The 22,014-nt window shown below is 37.9% G+C and overlaps 1 protein-coding gene across 1 annotated transcript in view; it reads right to left on the reverse strand.

Moving 5' to 3' along the window:
• Window positions 1-22,014, reverse strand: part of LOC146462175 (cytosolic purine 5'-nucleotidase-like) — a 47,113-nt gene that overhangs the window by 22,869 nt on the left and 2,230 nt on the right. The window contains exons 2-14 of the mRNA XM_085085837.1: window positions 18,217-18,320; window positions 17,968-18,041; window positions 12,483-12,559; window positions 11,396-11,436; window positions 9,635-9,674; window positions 9,267-9,322; window positions 7,764-7,803; window positions 6,728-6,776; window positions 4,715-4,772; window positions 3,696-3,792; window positions 3,568-3,621; window positions 3,164-3,189; window positions 2,540-2,600 (exon numbers count right to left, since the gene is read on the reverse strand). Coding sequence (XP_084941963.1) covers window positions 2,540-2,600; window positions 3,164-3,189; window positions 3,568-3,621; window positions 3,696-3,792; window positions 4,715-4,772; window positions 6,728-6,776; window positions 7,764-7,803; window positions 9,267-9,322; window positions 9,635-9,674; window positions 11,396-11,436; window positions 12,483-12,559; window positions 17,968-18,041; window positions 18,217-18,320 — 777 coding nt within the window. The remainder of the gene's footprint in view (window positions 1-2,539; window positions 2,601-3,163; window positions 3,190-3,567; window positions 3,622-3,695; window positions 3,793-4,714; window positions 4,773-6,727; window positions 6,777-7,763; window positions 7,804-9,266; window positions 9,323-9,634; window positions 9,675-11,395; window positions 11,437-12,482; window positions 12,560-17,967; window positions 18,042-18,216; window positions 18,321-22,014) is intronic.

Consider the following 22,014-nt stretch of genomic DNA (forward strand, 5'->3'; position numbering starts at 1 on the left):
ATAGTATAATGACGTCATTATTCACAGTGACTGTTCTTGGTTGATGTGTGTACCACTTGTTAGTGGTCTCGATCTTGTAACTCATGCATATCTTCCACTGCAGGCATGGCACTTCCTCGTGACGGTGGTCAATTGTGGGCATCCTGAGACAACGTGGGCAATAGTTTCTTCATACTTTCCACAAATCCTGCAGAACGGATTTGTTTCATCCTTGATGATACGATGGTGGTAAGATCTGGTGGTTAGACGTTCGTCTTGTGCAGTGATGATCAAGCCTTCTGTCTCTGCTTTCAGTCCGGTCTTCCTAAGTCAATGACCAACGGTTTTTTGTTGGTCTACGTCTGCCTGTTGTTTTGTTCTCCCAGGTTCTCTGCAGTTGCTTTAAAACGAGATGCTTAGCTTCTCGTTTCACACGTTTGACGAAGATGGAGGTTTTCTCGTGTTCGGTTGGCAGGATTTCTGGGAAGCCGAGATCGTTTTTAAATCTCACAGCTTCTTTTATGATTGAATATATCTTCCTGTTCTCATGATGTTTTACTATTCCGAGATGGATATCGTCTGTTTCTGCCAAGTATACATCCAACCCGATGGTAGTAGTTTTGTATCTCAGTTCAAGTTGGGCCAGGACACGTACTCCTGAAGTTCATGGAAGGTATAGCCTGTCAACATCTGCTTCGGGTGGTGCAATTGGTCCATAGCTGGCGAGCATTTGTCTGGTCTTGGCATCGATTCTCTTGATGTCGCTAACTTTCCAGTTGATGATGTTAAAACTGTACGTCACTACGGGTACTGCTACGGCGTTGATAGCTTCAAATCTATTGGTAATATTCAGTTCGGTTTTCAGAACCAACCACACTCTCCTGTAATATTTCTTCCGGATTTTCTTTTTCATGGCCCATGTTATATGCCGTCCCCTTTGTCCACTCCAAGGTACCTATATTCTTCTCTTTGGTGCTGCTTCTTGATTGTGATGTCAAGATCTAGGTCCTGGGTCTGTCCTATTTGATCAGCCGCCCTCTCTTGAAGATAGCTTTAGCGCACTTGCTGAGACCAAGTTCCATTTTGACGTCAGCACCAAAGGTCTGAACGATGGTGAGTAAACCCTGTTGTGGCTATCATCCCCGGCAAACGTCTTTTGGTCGTCCGTGCTATTATGAGACTCGTACCCGTAGCTGCTGTTGTTCAGTAGGTTGCTGACTGGCGCTACTTCGACACAGATGAACAATGAAGATAATGAATCCCCTTGAACGATTCAAGGACGAAGAGACTTTGGCATTTTGTAACGAGTGTCGGCTTTCAAGCTAGTTGCTCCGCCGAGTTTCTCCCCTGCTTTCTGCGCTGGCGCAACCCGTTGCTAAGTTTTCCAGCCATGTATCGATTCTTAATAATCGACAGTGACATTTGCTCGCCCTCGAGTGTCAGTAAAGCCGCCGAAATATGACAAACTCTTCTCATCACATTGGTTATAATAACCTCTCGTTACATTCGTCTCGTTACACTATTCTTCTATCTCTTTTGACGCCTTGGTTTTTCTCCTAAAGATTATGCAATGGTCAAGGTGGTTGCAAAGATGAGCTGGTTAATTTCCGTTAAGCTCAACGGACTTGTTATCTTATCCTTGATGTTTGTACAGAGGGTTTCGTTGGTGAGGCTGATGGCTTTAAAAGGCATTTCTTTTAGCGTTCCCATATCTGCTGGATGCTTGCTCTAATCTCTGCGACTTTCTCGCAGTCATAGAGTTTCACAGTTGCCTCTCGCAGATGTTGTGGCTCTGGAGACTCAGAAATAGTGGTTCCTGCTTGGTCGCTTTCTTTGTCAGAATCCGATGTCACTCTCCAGGGTTGCGATTGTGTGAATCCTCCGCGTTGGTGCTTAATCTGTCTTTTATCCTTTGGTGGATGTTTTCCAGTTCTTGGCTATATCACGCGTTTGTTGGCCTCCATGTTGGGTCCTGAGGGTATTTTTTTTCACCAGATGTCGTAAACAGCCTTGATGGTAGAGGTCCCTGTCAGGTTGTGTGAAGCGATGTAGAGAGCTTCCATAACATCTTTTTACTCGTTTCTAGTCCATTTCCGTCTTGTTCCTCTTTTTGGGTTTTCCGCTGGTGCACGTAGAAGGCCCCTGGGAGGAGTTTCCTGGGCGTGGTGCTCCTCTAGTACTTGTTCGGATGCGTTTGTTCTAGTGGCACACTTTTCGATCCCAGCCTGGTTCCTCACTTGAGATCGCAGCCCTTGTTTAACTGCGCGACGACCGCTGAACTTGTATTATCCAGAATAGGGGCCCTTACCGGGGCTCACGTGGACAGGGGCGACCACGCCCTTAAGTAGTAACCATGTTACTACCCTCTAGTCATCGTCATTATCATCATCATTGAGAAAATTAGATTCTTTGTTAAGGTTGTACTTATATTAACAGAAATATTAAATGCAAGTGTAAATGGAAACCATACCAAACCAAACACTACTTATAAATAACACTTGCCAAGTTATCAGCTTAACCAGGATGTAATTTGCAAGTGAGGCTTGATTTGAATACTTACATCTGTGTATGAGTAGCCACTGTTGGTTAAAATAAATGTCTTGCGCCCATTCTTCCGCATTCTAAAACACAACATAGCATGTCAAACGTTTGTAACTGGCAACAATATCTGTTCACGCTGACACTTGCAAATAAAAGAAATGCTAAGCAATTTATACTGTACATTAAAATGTTCTGGAAAAAAAAGGAACAAGCACAAGCAACATAGACACTCAGACTAACAAAAGGTGTACAGTAAGATATTAGCGTGTCCTCACTAGTGAAAACCAGCCCTTAATGACATTTTCATGTTGGTTGTCAATTTTCATGTTATTCCACATACATGCATTTCACACAGAAAGGCAGTTCTTATCTCTCTGTTGACATTTTTTGATTAAAATGGCAACAAAAGGTTATCACATAAAATATATCAAATACCCATGCAAGATTAAACTTAAAATTGCTCTTGATGATTACTTTATTCATGTGATTCGATTAAGCACAGGTATAACAAACTGATCAGATGATAAAGGTAAAAATCACTTAAACGAACAAGGCCTCAACATCAACACAAGCACTAGTGCATCCATATTAATATAGTACCATGTTAAACAATCCATGCAAGAAATAAGAACTTCTGACATACCTGCCTAATAGCTGAGACAGCTTGGGCTGAAATATAAAGGAAAGACCATGTGATAAGTTCACTCCGATAAATGCACTATTTCATTTCAGTCTCAGTCTCTCTAAATCATACCTTTAGTTTTATTACTAATATCAACTAATTTTTATGATACCATTCTTCTACCAATAGCATAGCTTCACTCCTTGATATACAAACCACATAATTTTAAGTGTACAAATTATTTCTGTGCTATGTAAGTCTTGACAGGAGACAAAGATCAGAAACTGTGAGCTACAAAGTCGAGAAATATCGAACTACTGTCACAAGGCTTCAAATTTAGGCACCAGAATCACTATCATCATGATGTCACAAAGGAATGAAATTATGGGTGGTAATAACACCACAGACATATTAAAAAACTTTACCTCTTTAATAACATATGTCTCAGGATTTTCCACAGTGATTTGCTTCAATGTACCCTAAGAAAATAACCACATATCAAAACAAGTGACACAATACTGCTAACATTACCATTTATCATAACAACATTTACCTTTAGATGAACCCAGTCCACTGCAGCTCGTACATCCTGGTGTATGCTCTTGTATGTCAACAGCAATTCATCAAAACTCACCACACCATTATTTGTTCTGTTGGCAAGAGTTAACCAGTCAGTCAAGTGCAAGTGTTTACAGAATGCAGTTTTAAAAAGTGATAAATCAATGTGCTTAAAAGTGTTAGCACATACTGTAGTATGTAACTACCACTACCACTACCACTACCACTACCACTACCACTACCACTACCACTACCACTACCACTACCACTACCACTACCACTACCACTACCACTACCACTACCACTACCACTACCACTACCACTACCCCACTACTACTACTACTACTACTACTACTACTACTACTACTACTACTACTACTACTACTACTACTACTACTACTACTACTGCTGCTGCTGCTGCTGCTGCTGCTGCTGCTGCTGCTGCTACTACTACTACTACTAATAACAACAATAACAATAACAATAACAATAATAATAATAATAATAATAATAATAATAATAATAATAAATTCAAGGTGCTCAATCTTTCAATCAATCACTTTTATACAAATTTTGTGAGTGAACATTCCATTGTCAGTATAGTTCTGGGGAAAACATAGGCGACTATTAAAAACCAAAACTAAATGGAAAAAAAATGTTGGCCATTTGTTGCCCATTACTGCTGGCCGTTTGTCGGCCACAGTTTACAGACAGTATGCTGACAGGTTTACTGGGGAGCTACTCTTCAATTTACCCCAAAATTTACTAAATGTGACTTAAGATCATAACTAAAAGTTTCATCCTAACTGGACAACTTCAACAAATGACTTAACAACAAGCTTATCAACAACCAACAATATACTAGGCAAAGACAAACCAAAGTTATAAGCAAATCAGTGTGAGAAAAATATTCACTTAAATAAATAAAATGGGCATGCAAAATGAAGAGCAATTTGAGATAATTACACAATAATTATTCATTAATTATATATACTGTAAGGCATTTGCAGTAACCTTTTAAAATCTGGGTTTTTGTCAAAGTAATCCACTAAACAGGCCAGCAAATGTGTTTCTGTGAAAAAAGTAAACAAGTTCAGTGCTATCAACTGCTAAAACACTGTAGCCAGGAAAGCTTAAGTCATCTTCCAAAAAACAAGAGGGAGGCGGTGTGGCCTGGTAGTTAGGATGTTGGAGATCCCAGGATCAAGTCCCATTCTGACTACTTTGATTTGTTTCATGGTAGCCCCGCTTTCAAATCTAAGGTCATGCTACATGTATGTTAATAGCCAACTGGTCTGTCTCTGATCAGTTTGAATTTTTAACTACTACTTTCTTTAGCTTGTACTATTTCTTTCAGTGATTTAAAAGTGCCCTGAACCGGCTAAAACAATTATATATAATATAATTTTCATAACATGAAGAATCAATGTATCGGTTGTCAGAATGACTGCAGTGGGTCATTTGGTAGAAGTGTTTGCAACATTACATCCTGGGCCCAGTTGCTCGAAGCATGGTTAGCGCTAACCCGGGTTAAATACCATGACAACCTATAGGTTTTAATACCTCTGAACCAATGGTTAGCGCTAACCATCCTTCGAGCAACTCAGCCCAGGTTGTAATATGAAAAGGGCAGTTAGATTGCTCTCGTTGGTTTGTTGCAAATTTACGTTGTAATAAGCCTTAAACTGAAAAAGATACACCTCTTGACTTGGATCCCCTTAAATTTAAGATGCAAGACCGTTAATGGCCATTCTATATATCTCAAACCAATTTCTTTCTGACTACATAATTTGATAATTTTTGAATTGATGATTCAAAATGATTCAAATACATGATTAATGAATTGGACACACCAGTTGACATGTGGAAATACGTGGATGATACATCTTGTTCCGAAATAGTTACAAAGGGTTGTGAGAGCAAACTCCAAGAAGCTGTGGATGACCTTTCGAGACAAGCGAGCCTCGATGGGTTCCAACTGAATGAGGCCAAGTGCAAAGAACTTCGAATTGGATTCTCCAATAGCAACCATGATTTTGAACCCCTAGTCCTAAATGGCAAACCCCTTGAATTAGTCACCAGTGCCAAATTGCTAGGCGTGATCATTAGCCACGATTTAAAGTGGAACATGCACAGCTCTGAACTAATTAGAAAATGTTCCTCTCGTCTCTACTTTTTACGTCAACTCAAGAGATCTGGAGTGGCACTAAGTGAACTGGTGCAATTCTATGTGACATGTATTAGGCCCGTCCTGGAATACGCAAGTCCAGTATTCCATCGTTCTCTGCCAAACTACATTAGTGTGGATTTGGAACGGATCCAAAGAAGGGCATTCAGAATCATCTATCCTGACCTGTCATATAGTGTAGCACTAGAAACAGTTGGCCCACCGAAACTTCATGAAAGGAGAGAAAAGATTTTAATCGATCTGTTTGACGAGATCGTCTGTAACCCCACCCACAGTCTCCATAGCCTCCTCCCTCAAAGGAAGAGTTGTAAATATGCACTGAGACGCAAAAGTGATTTCACTCTCCCCCTATGTAAGACCGAGCGTTTGAAGAACAGTTTTATTTTTAGCCATGTCTATTAGATGTAGATATTTTCTCATTTCCTCTTTGTTATTATATTTTTAGCCATGTCTATAAGATGTAGATAATTTTCTTATTTTCTCTTTGTTATTATTAGAATTTGTAAATATCCCGTAATTCAGCTTATGGCTGCAATGGTGTTTATAATAAAGTATCTATCTATCTCTATCTATCTAGATGCCCATTTCCATAATGAGTTAAAATGCATTTTTGGGCATGGTCACGTGACTGATTACGTCATCACACTAAATTTGACACAAGTGATATTTCAATTCAAGTGTTATTTCCATGTGGGTCTGGCATCTTCCTTGGCTTCAAATTGACAAAGCTATTTGGCATTTATGATTTTTCAGGTACAAAGGATTCTGGGAAGGTTCTTATAATTTATTACATGTTACTTTCATAATTATTTCTACTGTGCAAAAAAATCTTAATGTACCTGGTAAATGGAACAATGTATTCAATATGTAATATCTGGAAGAGTCTGCCTGTAAATGAAATAAATAAATGTCAATAAAATGGTTTAAGTCTCATTTCCAGGCTGTGCCCCTTACCAAGGTCAAGAATGTTGTTGTGGAGGCAAGACACTTTCTTGGTATTGAAATTAAAATCAAGCATTTGACCAATGACATTGAAGACCATTTATTATAATAGCATTCAGTTTGGTAGTAAGAATAATCTTTACCTCAAATCCAAAACAATACCCACCAAAATCTCATAAACAAGAAAAAAAACCTTCCAATTGCAAAATTTAAAACCAGTCCCTGGCAAAAATTAAGTGCCCCTCACCACACTTCCCCAAGAATTAAACAACAAACTACAACATGTGAAAATGGTACAATTTCTTTGCAAATACCGGTAAGATGAATTCATCATAATTATTACCACCCTTTATTTATGAAAAACTGACAGTAATTGGTTTATCTAGTTTTAAGTTTGCAATAAATTTATTGACAACATAATAAGTTTTTGCATCAAATGGAAACTCAGAAAAAAATCCGAGCTCCAGATGGGAATTGAACCCACAATAGTCCGTGATCTAGTCAGTTGCTCTAACCACTGAGCTACTGGAGACTCCATGGTGAGCAAGGTTGAAATGTGGGTCTTTGACTAGAACTGCATCACGCAGTCACATAGTCAAATCAATACGGGCCCATATGACCCATAACTGCAGCACACAGTCACATTAAAGCATATCAGACAGGCATATATGACTCATGACTGCATTGTGCAGTCACATTAAGGCATATCAGAGATGCAACCATCCAACCACCCAAGTGAGTCTTTGTTAGAAATAACAACATGATAAGGTTTTGCATCAAATGGAAACTCCGAAAAAAATCTAAGGTCCAGATGGGATGTGAACCCATGACCCTCTGTTATCTAGTCGGATGCTCTAACCACTGAGCTACTGGAGACTCCATGGTGAGCAAGGGTGAAATTTATTATGATAATCATGATTATTATTTACTTACTTGGACAAACTTGTTGGGGTATAACCTCCTCACGTCATAGCTATAACAGACAAAGACAACAATAATGAGAGCACTGTGTGACATGCTCAAAAGATTAACCAAACACAAAGAAACTGTTTGGTTTCATGCATGGGCAAAACTATGAATGAAGAACTTTACTTGTCAAATATGACAAAAAAAAAAAAAAATTAAAAAATCACCAACACTCACAGAAAGAAGGGATTGCGGAATTAGATGCAAAATGCCCATTTAAGCCAAAATATTGTGTGGGGATTTTTGGCCACAAAGCATTGAGAAATTGCTGCTCAGATGGATTTTCAAGATGCGAACCACCTTCAAGTGGACTAAGGCTGAAACCTAGGTGTGCAGCTTTGACTCTGTCTTATGAAGGGAATAACAGTTGTACCAAAGTTTAAAATGGTGGAATAGCCCAAAGCCAAATATAAATATGCTAGAGATGAGTTAGTGTTATTCATTTTATTTAATGAATGTTAAAATTTGCTGTTATTTTACATTTGGACCCTACAGTATCTTATTCCCTAACAAAGTCTTATAAAGTGCTTACTGAAATTCTCAACCCGCCACTTGTAACTCAATAGCACACTTGTACTCAAAGGTCACCTTCCGACTTAATAATTAATTATTCCTCATTCTCTTGCTCTCGTAACATGAGCTTGGCTTTCATGTGGTAGGATGAATCTAAGGGTATGTTTGGTTAGTGTCTCTAATTTTGCCAAATTTGAAGGACAGCAGAAATGCTACACTTTTAAAGTGCTACTGCGACGAAAATCAAAACAAATTTTAACAAGATTTTTGGGCTTCAAGGTAATATTTAAACCTTTAAATTTTGTGCAGCAGCTTTCCTCTTGTGACGTCATCTTATCACCTTGGCGGCATCAAAAAGCGAGAAAAAGCAGTTGAAATGTTCAAGTTCTTCCCCTACTTCTACCGAATATGGCTCTGATTGCAGTTCTAACATGGGATAAAGGGGATGATTCTCAGTGAAGTGAAGGAATAACATGACTTCACATTCTACTTGGCCCACCTCTCAGTGTGGTTCACTGACATTTTTTATGGTGGCAAACCAAATGTGGAAATAACACCTGAAATAATCAAGCTTCCCATTGGAATTACAACTTAAAATTTAGCATGGGTCGTACTTTCCTCCTACACTTTTGAATGCTGAAGATAAAAGGAAAGAAAAAAATTTTGATCACAGTAGCGCTTTAAGCAACAGTATGTACTAATGATAGCTTACGCAGCTTTAGGAGACAAAACACGATACTCATCTTTATTTCCACTTGCAAGTCAGGGGATTCTATGCGTACCTGGCAGCTTGCTTGTGCATGATTTTCAAAGCAAATTTAACTTATATTTTTTCATCAACCAATATTGCTTTGGGTGCAGTCATGTACAGTCTTTTGTTTTGCTATTTGAACAGTACTTTGCTAAGGTTTTTCTCCATGACATTCTACTAATAAGTTACCTCCTACATGTACATACCCATTCAAGAATTCAAAACCATGCACACAGACAAGAATATTCCCATAAGTGTCAACCTAAAAAAATTAATAAGAACATATCGCTTTCTTCAATGAAGCAATGAATACAAACAGCATTTTACTACAAAACAAAACCACAGGTGAAGAAAATGTCAGTGAGTAATAATCCTATTATGTGCATGAAAACATAAGATGCTGATTAAAAATAAGCATGACACCAAAAACTACATATATATATATATATATTTACTAAATACAACATTAGTATATAAACATTAAATGAACCAGCTCAATCCGGACCCAGTACCAAATAAAGTACATATGTCCGACATTTATCACATATTCTTGTTTCTTAGAAGATCTAAATACCTTAAGCAGATTTCCAAGTTCACAGTCAAAGAAGAGACCCCTGACGACAAAAAGATGAATAAAAAATGTGGCTTTATCCATCAAAAGAAATAGCTAAATAAATTATTTGCTTTATTTTCATAATCTTCTGGTTTAACTGTGTCTCTTAAGAGGTGCTGCATGGTGTACATGTTTGATCAGTTCTTGGAATGCCACCTTTCTGATGTTAAACATGGATGATGAAGATAAAGTTAGTGCAGTCAGTGCAGCAGCAGTGCAGTCAAGTAGTTCTCAACATTCCAGTACATCTGGTTCTAGTTCATTCATCGCACAAACTGCTGGGCTAAAAAGAACACCTGAGCAATTAAAAAGGTCCAGGGATTAGGGTTGTAAGGTTTTGGCTGTCTCTCTCCACGATTTGGAGTGTAAGCCTCTCATCTCATTAAAGAAATGACGATACTCAAAATTCATGTTGTGGTCGTACACCCACACCCCCAAACAAGTTTCTCCACAATAATGGTGTTCTTCACTGTCAAGGAGGACTACGAATTCACCCCTTGACAATGACACAAAGTTTCCAATACTGCTATCCAGAAATGAACATTTCACTGAGTTGATTGCATTGTTGTGGATGAGTAAGTCTTCCCCAGTGGAGTCAGGAAAACACTTGGACAAAACAAAGGTACTGGGTGGTACTCCTGGATGTCAGTTCACTGGAAGCCTACTACTGAAATGTGTGACTTGTAACAGGAACAATGGACCTCCATCCTTTACACTCCTTTACCTCCATCAAGAGTGTCAGAAGGGAATCAAAGCTTTTAACCCAGCAGGTGTAGACTTAGACTGCAAGCAGCTCTAAAATCCGCAGGGAAGAACGCGAAAAAACTAAGTAAGCATGACATTTGAGGGGAAAGTAGCGCGCGCTACTCGTGGCTCACGGCTTTGCCTCTTGTGTGTGCACAACTCGCCCTTCAAATTTTGTGCTTGCCCAATTTTTCGCGTTCTTCCCCATGCACTTTCGAGAAAAAAGAGAGACTGCTTGCAATCTAGTGTAGATTGCACTGGTCCCTTGTACGTCACACGCTGCACAAAATATCAACATTCCATGAAGGTCTGTACATTTTGCTATTCACTTGCACAATAATGCAACCACTCAGAAGTTTGGAGGATCTACGGTATCCTTGAAAGCTTTTATTTGAGCATTCAGGAGACCATTTTGTGAGCAGAAAAAATGTTCCAGAAAGTCAGTGGTTTCAGGCAAATTATGCAAAAAACTTTTAATTAAAAATAACAAAAGAGGATCACATCCCTGTCTACTGAGACTCTGGAAGCAAGCAAAATGCATAACTACTTGATAAAACATTGAATAACTTGGCAGTTAATGGTATAATGGAAAGAGCACCCTGATGGAGAGGGTTCTCTAAAAGGTTTGTTGGTTCTGTGAAGAGATGTCTCCGTCAGAAAATCCTTACACAAAAGTTCTCTTAAATGTTACAGCCAACATTGGTGACTGAAGTGGAAGTTCTAAAGGGTGGATGTGCTTTGATTTGGTATTTGTGTATATCATATTTTGAAGTTGAATGTTATTTATACTGGTTCTCAAACACATCTTTTTTAGCATTGAATAAACTGTTTCGAGTGTTGGACAGAATTGTATTTAGTTTGTTTTTGCGACATAGTCAAATACATGTATCCTTTAAAATCATGTAGATTATTTTAGTATGTGTAACCTGCTTTATCTATACTATTGGAAGGGTGAGGGAGAGCAAAGTTGTAACAAACCTGACAGGGAAACCTTCATCATATTCAAATGCAAGGACATCCTGAAAGAGACCAAGATGACAATGAAATGTAGACAATTCACAGCTTAAGGAAGGCAAGAATATGAATGAGATTTTGCATTATTGAGGCCAGCAGCAAACCTGATATGTTACAGTCACAGAGGAGGGTGCCTTGAAGCTGACTGCAGTATATTTAACAATTATTCCATGAGCGCGCGTTGGATATAAGATGATAGATAGCCAACGAGGCGCGTAGCGCCGAGTCGGCTATAATCATCTCATATCCAACAAGCGCGAGTGGAATAATTGTTTTATTGAAGCCAATCAAGTAATATTGGTAGGCCTTGATGATATCCTGTTCAAGAGCAACCAGAAAACAATTTATGGTCGCTACTTCTCCGGCATGGTATAATGGCTCATATACCATGGCCGCTAAGCCAATCAAAACCCTAGAATTGCATTATACAATGATCCAGTTTTCAATAAACGGTATTATTGCATGACAAAGTACATGTGACTATCTGATCATGATACTGTTAGTGATTTAACGTCTAGTCCCATTGTTGTCTCTCTTGCACAATATCAGTGATTGAGGGTGTCCTGGTCTTACACATTTGCCAATTGAGAATTAGCCACTGATGGTTCATTTTACCAGTATGCATTTTCCATCATATATTTCAAGGGCGTATTATTGAAAAGAAGAATGAAATCAAATTTCAATTAATGAATACAGGAATGCTGGGCCAACTTTGACTGTAAGATAATCCAAATACATGTAATACGAAACAGTTTTTTTTTTAATCCACTGTTGTATCATTTTAACTTATAAGGGTAGGCTAACATGCAAAATCTGAGCGTGCATTACAGTGTACTAAAAGCAGATTACACTGTAAAGTCCCGGTTTGACTGGTTTTGTGCTAAAGGGGGATGAAGCAAAAAATGGACGAACCAAATTTACAGACTTGTATTTTTCACTCGCTTATTAAGAGCAATAAAATTGTTCTGTTTCAAGATCAGGACTCATGTTAAAATCCTTAATTCACAGTAATCACATCAAAATAAGATGGGTTATTGGAAAAACAAATTACCTGAGGGTAGCCAATTGAGGCTAATCTTTCACAGATTAAGTGGAATGCTTTCTTTTCATAGACAGGAGATTTATACACTGAAACAGAATCAAAAGATGGACTTGCTGAGGAATGGCTGTGAGAGTTAGGACAGGTTGGCAACTTACACTAAAAGCAAGTAATATTTACAACAGACTATAGTAAATTGCTCTCCGCCAAGTACATAGGCTCGATTTCCGCCGTCTCCTGGGTCCGGTCTATGATCCTCCCTGAAGAGAGAGGGGGGGCGGGGCGGGTGAGTGCAGGCTCATTTTCCCGAACAGCGGCTGGTAATCGAGCCCACCAAGTACATACACACAGTCGGACCTCTATGAAGTGGCCACCCTGGGGACTTTGAAAACTGGCCGGTTAATAGAGGTTGGCCGTTTAACAGAGGTACAATATAAATCGGGTAGAAATGGCAATCAACCTATTTTTATTGCCTAGCAAAACGCTTGTTGAAAAGTGAACATATGTGAAGATAATGTAAAATTCATTGAAACAAAACATTAAGCGTCCTGTATTTGCACATTTCAAGTCTGTGCAAAGTGCTAGCTCTAACACAGAGAGCATGTAGTCGGTAAGTACTAACAGTATTTTTTGAGTGTTGAGTATAATTATACAGAAAAATATGCAAATCTATGTAACAAAACATCAAGTTTCTTAGGCTTAAGTTTCTTTTTTGCATCAACAGTCTGCAACAAATTTAGCTCAAAATATTTCACGGACGATTTATTTAAAATAATCCATCACTGCTGTTTGCTGTTGTGCAGCTTGGAGTAATGAGGAGATCAAGTCATTTGCCTTTGTAATAGATAGGGCAAGGTCCTGGTAACCGTGAAACTGGGAAAAGTGTTGGAATTGATCGGTGTCATTATAGTGGAGATTAAATTGCAGTTCTTGTTGTTATCAGTTATCACCTTCATATTATCTGTCACCATTTTGCTTGAAAAGGTAATTTACTGGGCACTTAATAGAGGTGGCCGTTGAATAGAGGTATTGAATACATATGCGTTATTGACCAAGCGTGAGGTCAAGATGGCTGGATATTGGCCAAGTTCTTTTTTTGCGTTTTGAACTTGGCCAATATCCAGCCATCTTGACCGAACAACCTTGGTCAATAAAGGATTTATTATGTGGCTTTACCTTCAAGTTAAAACTACAACAACAAAACAAAACAGGACATGAAACTTCTCTACTCGGAAAGAAATTCTTCATAGCCGGCCAGTGCAAGTTTTATTTTCAGTACATTTTTGGATTAGCATGTAATCGTGGAAAACAAGGAATCCTAAATTATCTTAGGGCTCTAACTTTATAATGGCTTAAAGAGAGTATACAATTATTGAGAACGAAAAATTTAGATTTTCGCAAGAGCGGGAAGATTTGAATAGAATCCGGCAAACTCGCCATTTTCAGCTGATCGCACGGTGGCGTAAATAATAAACATTTTTACACAGTTTTCGGCTTCCAATCATTAATTCTTGAATGAAACAATAGATTTTGAGATTATATGCAAACACAAGCCGAAAAACAGAGCGGGTAAATCAGAAAACTGGGCGAAACTTTGATAAGATTTTGTTGTTTACAACAAGCAAGACGCGGCTAAATTAAAAACGTGAGCTTCTTCGGCGAACTTGAGAAAAATACTTTTCTGAACTGCTCTAAACACTTAACGCATCTTCCACTACACTATGATTTAAATACAGTCATTGCAAACCTAGAGAATTTATCAATTTGGCACTCGACTTGAGACAATTGTTTTTACAAAATCAACTCTATCTAAAATACTACACGCAGAGCAACTCACCGGTTCAACTCACATTCATTGTAGCTGAAACAACATTTTCACTACAACAGGACGATTCCATTCTCTTTCCTTCCGTTTAGGTAAATGTTGAGAGTTTACCGGACTTTTTAGTGAGCGTTTTCCCCCAAAACAACGAGAAAATCGAAGAAAAGATTGCATCGTTGTTGGGATTAAACTTTCGATGCCAAGCGAACGGGCAACGGGTAATCCCGAGCGGGCAAGATAGCTCCATCTTGCCCGCTCGGGTAGCCAATCACAGCGCAGGATTTGACTCATCTTGCCCGCTCGCGGAGCCAGCCATATAATAAAGCACTTTACTGACAAATAATTCGGGACTTTGGAAAGTGGCTGCTTAATGGAGGGTGGCTGCTTAATAGGTGGCCGCTTAATAGAGGTCCGACTGTACATACGTACATAGATACATACATACGTACGTACGTACGTACGCACGTACGTACGTACGTACGTACGTACATCATACATACATACATACATACATACATAAACTTAATTTAAATTCAGATTTATAGAGTAGCACAGATATGCTCAATGTCTCCAAATGCTAACTTAAAACAGTCACCCAAGTGTTACAACAGACATAAACTTTCCATTTTGACAAATTCATATGCTTGTTGGGCTACGTCAAATTTAAGGTACATAATTTTTATTTACTGTGTACACATTTGAAGGTGTCCTCTGGGAAATCTTTTCTATGCATGTTGTTTTAAAATTAATCCTGGAAATGTGTATGTCACTGTAAAGCTTATAAAGTGAAGAATCTGAAAAAGAACTTTTTTGTTTTGTTTTTGTTCATGCAAAGGAATGTGCAAGTCTCCAAATGCAAAACTGACAGTCTACTTTGCCAAAGCAAATTACGAGCCTTTGTATTATCCCTGACATCCAACCAAACAGACGTATACAAAATATGGACCCCCTGTTCATGGACCACCACTAATTTTTGAAGGTCAGCAAATGCGTGAGAAGATCAGCTTAAGTGTTTCTGTTTGATTTTTAAATTTAGTTATGTCAATCTGTTCCCCGATCTCCATTTATGATCACATTTGTTCTTTAGATGTTTATGGAAACTTGCCAAGCTCTGACTCCGACAGGTAACAATGTAATACAATTGGCATGTTTTGATGGACGAGTGATGTTCTGTTTAATAATGAATCATGACAATTATGGTTTTAAATATTTGCTTCACCTCTACGGACTTGGAATAAAGAAGATTATTGTATTCACCACTAGTACTTCATGGGAACATGATTTTTTTCAGTGAGGAGGCTAGGTGTGCATTCAATCAAAAGATCGCAGCAAATAAGTAAATACAAAATAAACAAGCTAAGCATCTTTTGTATACACATGAACCATGTAGTTTGTTGTCGCACTTGTTACTTTAATTGTTGACATGGAAAACAAAAAGAATAATGAATGGCTTTGTCAGGATGATTTTTGTATATATTCATGTGCTGTCTAAAATTACTACCTCACCAGCTATAATTATTATAGTCTGCACACCTCGCTCGATGGATTTGAAACACCGTTCTCACACTATACATACCTTTGTGCTTTTTTTATATTTAGCTTTTCGAAATTTGCGATTAGTGCAGCTAAAGGGCTGACTTCATGAGCCGGGCTGGCTTGGTGGAAATATTGGAGCTCGATTCAGTTTTTTCAAAGAAATGTACATGTACATGTATGTTAGGAGGCAAGCGCTTTGCTAAGCTTGCTATGATACTCTATATACATGGGAAGAACCTTGTGATACAGTTGAACCAGAAAATTAAAATAATATTTTTCTCAAGCTCAGTGCAGCAACAACTGATATTAATATATATATATATATATATATATATATATATATATATATATATATATATATATATACATACATATAAAAAAAAAATATATATATTACCCCCCCCCCCCCCCCCCCCACCCCCTGTACAAGGTGGGTATTACAGGGGAAAATGAAGGGGATTTGAGGAAAAGACCATAAACAAGTTAGAGTGCAATCTGCCGCAAAATTCACTGAGATAGGGACTGTATTAACAAACTAGGTCAAAAAGTGCAAAAAGTCTTTACGATTCCAAAATACTGCCCCCCTCCCCCCATCCCCTCAGACTTGTGACTTGTTCACAGTGGTAACATGTTCTAACATTCTCTTGTACGTTGTCTCCACTGACTAAAAAGTGGATTTTTACAATAAGCCCAGAATGAAGAGTAGTTTTGGCTGTTTATGACACCCAAATTTCGGTTAATCCTCTTTAGTAAAATTCAACTCAAAAATTAATTAGGGGTGGTCCACAAGGGTGGTCCATGGACCGAGGGTACATGTTTTGAATACGTCCCAAACAAATTGGACTGTATCAAACACAAGATAATAAAAATTATGCTAACAGAGCATGTGATGTTTTTTTTTTATATTTCCAATGGTTCCTGAGAAAACGTATGATGACACACATAGAAAAAATGTTGGGCATGTGTAATTCAGCCTCATGCACTTTGGGACATCCAGGAGATTTTAGCCAGACAAAGAAATGCTGCTAACTCACACAGCACAACCGAAACAAACCAAACCAACCAAAGCCTGAAAAAAATTTTTTTCCAAGCTTTCTTTTCGCAACTGCTTAAGTTGCGTACTAACTGCAAGGATCTTTCTTCTATTTGAAGATGTGCACTATTCAATATGTAGGATCTACCAGTTATGAATTCAGAGTAAGAATCCACAACCACAAATCAGCCATGCTCACTAACAAGAAGACTTGTGAGGTTGTAATTCATTTCAACAAAGGGCGGCATGTTTTATTCGAATTTAATAATAATATTGTTGTTCTCAAAGAAATTTGTAATACCAACACGATGTCAATAATATTGATCAGTGCTTATTAACTAAAGAAACGTTAAATGGAGCACGCAACTTTGCACTTTTCAGCCCTGTGGGCTTAACAAGAGATCCAAATTTAATTAAAAATATAAAGATTACATATTATTAGTCATCATTAGTAACAATTGAGACCTATACATCCACTTATTGGGTAACAAGAATTTATAAATTATACTATGTTATCTCTAGAGGCATCAGTACTTGCTATATACATGTAGCTAGCATCACGTGTAATGTTTTCACAATTTATATCTTTCACCAGTCACTGTCATGTTACATGATTCTTATATCATTTTTAATCTCTGTACACTTGTCAATTTAGAATATTGTTTTCATTTTATTGTTCATTTTTAACCCATTATATTTTAGCTCAACAAAATTTGTTGAGTTAAAATACAATTATGTGTTAAAATCACCGAGTGTGTGTTGGATATGAGATGATAGATAGCCAACGAGGCACATATAGCACCAAGTTGGCTATAATTATCTTATAACCAACAAATGTGAGTGGAATAATGGTTTTATTATCTTATATCCAAGAAATGTGAGTGGAATAATGGTTTTATTAAAAACAATCAAGATGTATTGCTAGATCTTGCTGAGTTCACTTTGCAAGAACAAACAGAAGACAATTTAATGGTTGCTATTCCTCAGGCATGGCTCATATACCATTGCTGCTGAATCAATCAAATCCCTGGAATTGCATTATACAATGATCCAGTTTTTAATTAATACATATTAATAATTTTATAAATTATTTATATGCCCTTTACCTGCTAGGGTGTAGTCCATATCAAAACCAAAGAATTTGACTTTGTCCAGACTGAGGCTTCTATTGACAAATACTCTACAAGAGAATGGAGAAAAGAACAACCAACTTGCAATTGCTTGAAAACAAAGTAATAACTATATAAACAAGTTAGCACACAAGACAGATCAAGAGTGCTGGAAGAGGTTGTAAAGACAAACAGATGCTTCAAATTAAAATGTCAAGATTAATATGCAAAATTGATTGGATTTACCTCTTAGCAGTGTCTCTCTTAAATGCCTTTGTGTCCATGCTATTGCTTGACTCATACAAATGAGACGGGTATGGCACTTTTAAAGTTACTGGCTCATTATTGACCTACAACAGAGCAATTAAATTAAAGTGGTTTTGTGTTATTTTCCAGAAGGAGTGCTCACTAACTACCAGTATTTATTAAAATCAGTCAACATACAAATGAAATGAGAGGCATTTTAAAATAAATATAATATTGTATTCTAAAAGGATGTTTGTCACATAGACCTCCTTGTACATGCTCAGTTGCAAAATGTCAAAACAGTCACCTTTCCCCTTCAATGTTGGTTCTTAGAAGCTGGAGTGAAAGCTGGAGGCAAGGGGCAGTATGTGCTATGCAGGTGAGACCATGATTAATCACGTGTGTTTATTACTGAGAGAAGCATTAACACATTGTGACTGAGTATGTATGGCATAATGTTTCTCAATTAAGCTATCTCACCTCAAGCATACATACATACATACCGTATTTACTCGAATAAGCGCCGCCCTCGAATAAGCGCCGCATTTCCGGTGCGGCGCTTATTGGAGTATTGCCATAAGATGATAAAAATACACTGTAATCGCTGCAATGCAGTTCTAAGCCAGCAATGGGAATTTATTTTCATCAATAGTGATGTTTTTCAGTTCGAAGTGAGTATATCATGATGCTCTTTCATTCAGTTCTCTCTTCAAAATGTTCGCGTTTTTCAGTTTTTGCGTCAAGACTGTAAACTTCGCCGGTGCGACAAGCACAACCTCCCTTAGACCCTGTTTCTCTTCCCTGTAACTGTTGCAGCAAGGAAATGTTTTGGCTTTGTGGTATGAGCCTTTTAATAAGCGGCGCCCTCAAATAAGCGCTGCCCTCGAATAAGCGCCGCACAGGAGACACAAAAAATTAAATAAGAGCTGCGGCACTTATTCGAGTAAATACGGTACTTTAATTAACATGGAAAAACACGCTTAGCTATTCATTAGTTTCCAAGTGCTCCACAATTTAAAATTAAGTAATGTTCAGTAACTATAGAAAAAGCATAAAATTATACATAAAAGAAAAACATTCAGTTCACAAAGTTATTAATTATAATTCCTGTGTGGAGTCCACAGCAACATCGTGAGGTGAATCAAATAAGGCCATGACCTGGTTTTGCCGTTAAAGCCATGCCTTTCTGATTGTCTTTGCATATATAAATAACAGGGAAGACAAGGAATATAAAAATAATGACAGTTTTTGTCATTTCTAGTATCCTAAAAAGTTCCCTCTGCCAGATTGAAATGGCTGAACAATCACACACAACAATTTCACATGTCACCACAGAGAATGAGAAAATCAGTTCATCCACTAAAATATTGTGAGCAAGGGGAAACCTTTTTTGGAATATGAATGAAATAAACCAATTGACCAATTGACCTTGCCGAGAATTCAGTGTTCGAAGCTCCAGGTCACTCGCCTACTACAATATGAGTTAAGATTTGTGTGCCATGTTTACTCACACAAGAAAACTTGATTTTTTTGTACACAACCTACAAAACTCAATTTCTTGGCAGAAATTAACCTTCAAACTTTTGCTTTGCAACACTCTAAAATTAAGTTATGATAGCACTTCAATATTATTATAGGTCACAAATCTAACAAAAGTAATAATCAGCCAGAAACATTTTCTATATACCTTCAAGAGTGCACTTTTCCTGAAACTACAAAAATACAATCATTCACTTAATGTAGGTTATGCCCCAAGCCCTTCAATAAGTGTTCAATATAGAAACAACTACAGTCGAACCTCCATGTGTCATCACCTCTTGTAAGTGACCACCTCCTATAAGCGACCACCTATCCAAAACACCAAATTTTTCCCAGACAAAGCCCTATGGTTGGAACCTCTCGTAAACGACCACCTTTCATAAGCGACCAAGACCACTTTTTGAGGTGACGGCGTTACAGTTTTTCATTGTTTTTAACCTCTTGTATGCAAGCACTTGACACATGGTCTGATCTCCATGTTTACTGCACGTACTACGCCACTCAGAGTTTACGAGGAACTTTTAGTGACAACCTAGCACTGCTCGTATTGCAACTAGGAAAATTATACTGTAAAATTTAATTCTCTTGTAATAAGTAGATGTGTCAGACCTGTGCCCGGAAGAGACCCACTCTGGTTTGACTTTCGAAAATGACCAACTCCTGTGAGCAACCACTAAATCTTGGCATTTTGGGTGGTTGCTTACAGGAGTTTTGACTGTATTACATTCTTTAAGGGTGATCAGTAACCTTCGGGGAAGCCAGCTCAACAAAGAAAATGTCCAATATTATAAACAAAGAAAATCTGCCAATCTTCTTGTTTTAGTCCTCTCCAAGCTCTCAGTAGCTACATGTAGCTACAGTGTATCTTCCCTTTAATTTTCAGCCATTGTTCAGCTGGCTGTCTGGCTACTACTTTCAATGGTACCTCTGATCTGTCATACAGGGGTACAGTAGATGCTAAAATGAAGCACAGTTCACATGCCTTTGATTGAGGTTTTAACCTTGTGGACCCCATCATCTAAGGGAGACACCCCAGCAAATGTCAAAGGTGCTTCTTTTCACAGATACATGTACTTTAGGCAGTAAATTTACCTCAGTGATAAAGCAAATAAGGATCTGATCAGAAAGCTGAGAAGCGGCAGTAACAGTAGATGACTTTAATCTGAAACCCATAGCATAGGTAGCACTCTTATAGGGAGTTATGTTGTATCTAAACTGGCGAAGTATCATGAGTAAATACAGCAGTAGCAAAAATTAGCAGAGAGCTTGCTTCACACATGTGCCCGCCATCTTGGCACCATGTGGTCTCAATTTCAACCGGTCCTCCTGGTCTGCTCATATTGAGTCTGTCCGAAGCAAAATTAGCTAAAAGATAGGTCTCTTGAGACGTATTAATTCCCCTTAGTGCAAGAGTTACTTTTTTTAATAGTTTTATTTTACCTCTATTTGATTACGGGGAAATAATCTGGGGTGATAGGGGTAATGCCTCTTTGATGTCTGAGCTACAATTGTTGCAAAATAAGGCTGCTCGCCTTAAATTAGATCTTCCTGCCCATTCATCTGCATCTGAAGCGCTAAAGACACTTGGATGGAAGCCCTTAGTGCGCTGTAGAAAAGAGCATCATGCTGTTTGCATAATTATATAAGTTACTTAATGACCATTTTTGCCACACGGTTCCAATCTTATTTAATGGCGATTTTCACGGTTATTATACTAGGTCTAGAAATAATATCTGCAAATCCACTGCCAATAGAAAATGGGGCCACTGGTCTTCAATTAATTTTAGTTTAGAAATCTGGAACAGATTAGATCTCGCGATAAGGGAGGCAGAGTCACTGACTGCTTTTAAACGTGGACTGTCAAAAGCCATTTTATGATCCTTTTATAGTTCTAATTTTAACTGTTGTATATATATTTTTTCATTTCTTGTTTCTTGTTTCTATAATTTAGGTTTTTATTTGTTCTTGCAAGTTTTTAGAGGACCCTTCTATAAACTACTTTTGTAATGTTGGTTTCCTCATTAAAGATTACCCTTACTAGGAGCCCAACACACACTTTCATTTTTACCATGGTAAAACCCCTTTTGCCATCATAAAAAATAATATCCCACTGCAATTTGTTGTTCTTCAATCAAACATGGCAATTTTAGCAGTTTTTGATTAAGATCACATTTCTTTAACAAACTTAGCTGCTATCACCCCAGAAAAACAATTTAAGACCAAAGACTGTAACTGCTGCATTTACCATGTAAGAGTTGT

This window comes from Pavona decussata, unplaced genomic scaffold (genome assembly GCF_977016875.1).
Source record: "Pavona decussata unplaced genomic scaffold, jaPavDecu1.1 SCAFFOLD_190, whole genome shotgun sequence".
Lineage (NCBI taxonomy): Eukaryota > Metazoa > Cnidaria > Anthozoa > Scleractinia > Agariciidae > Pavona > Pavona decussata.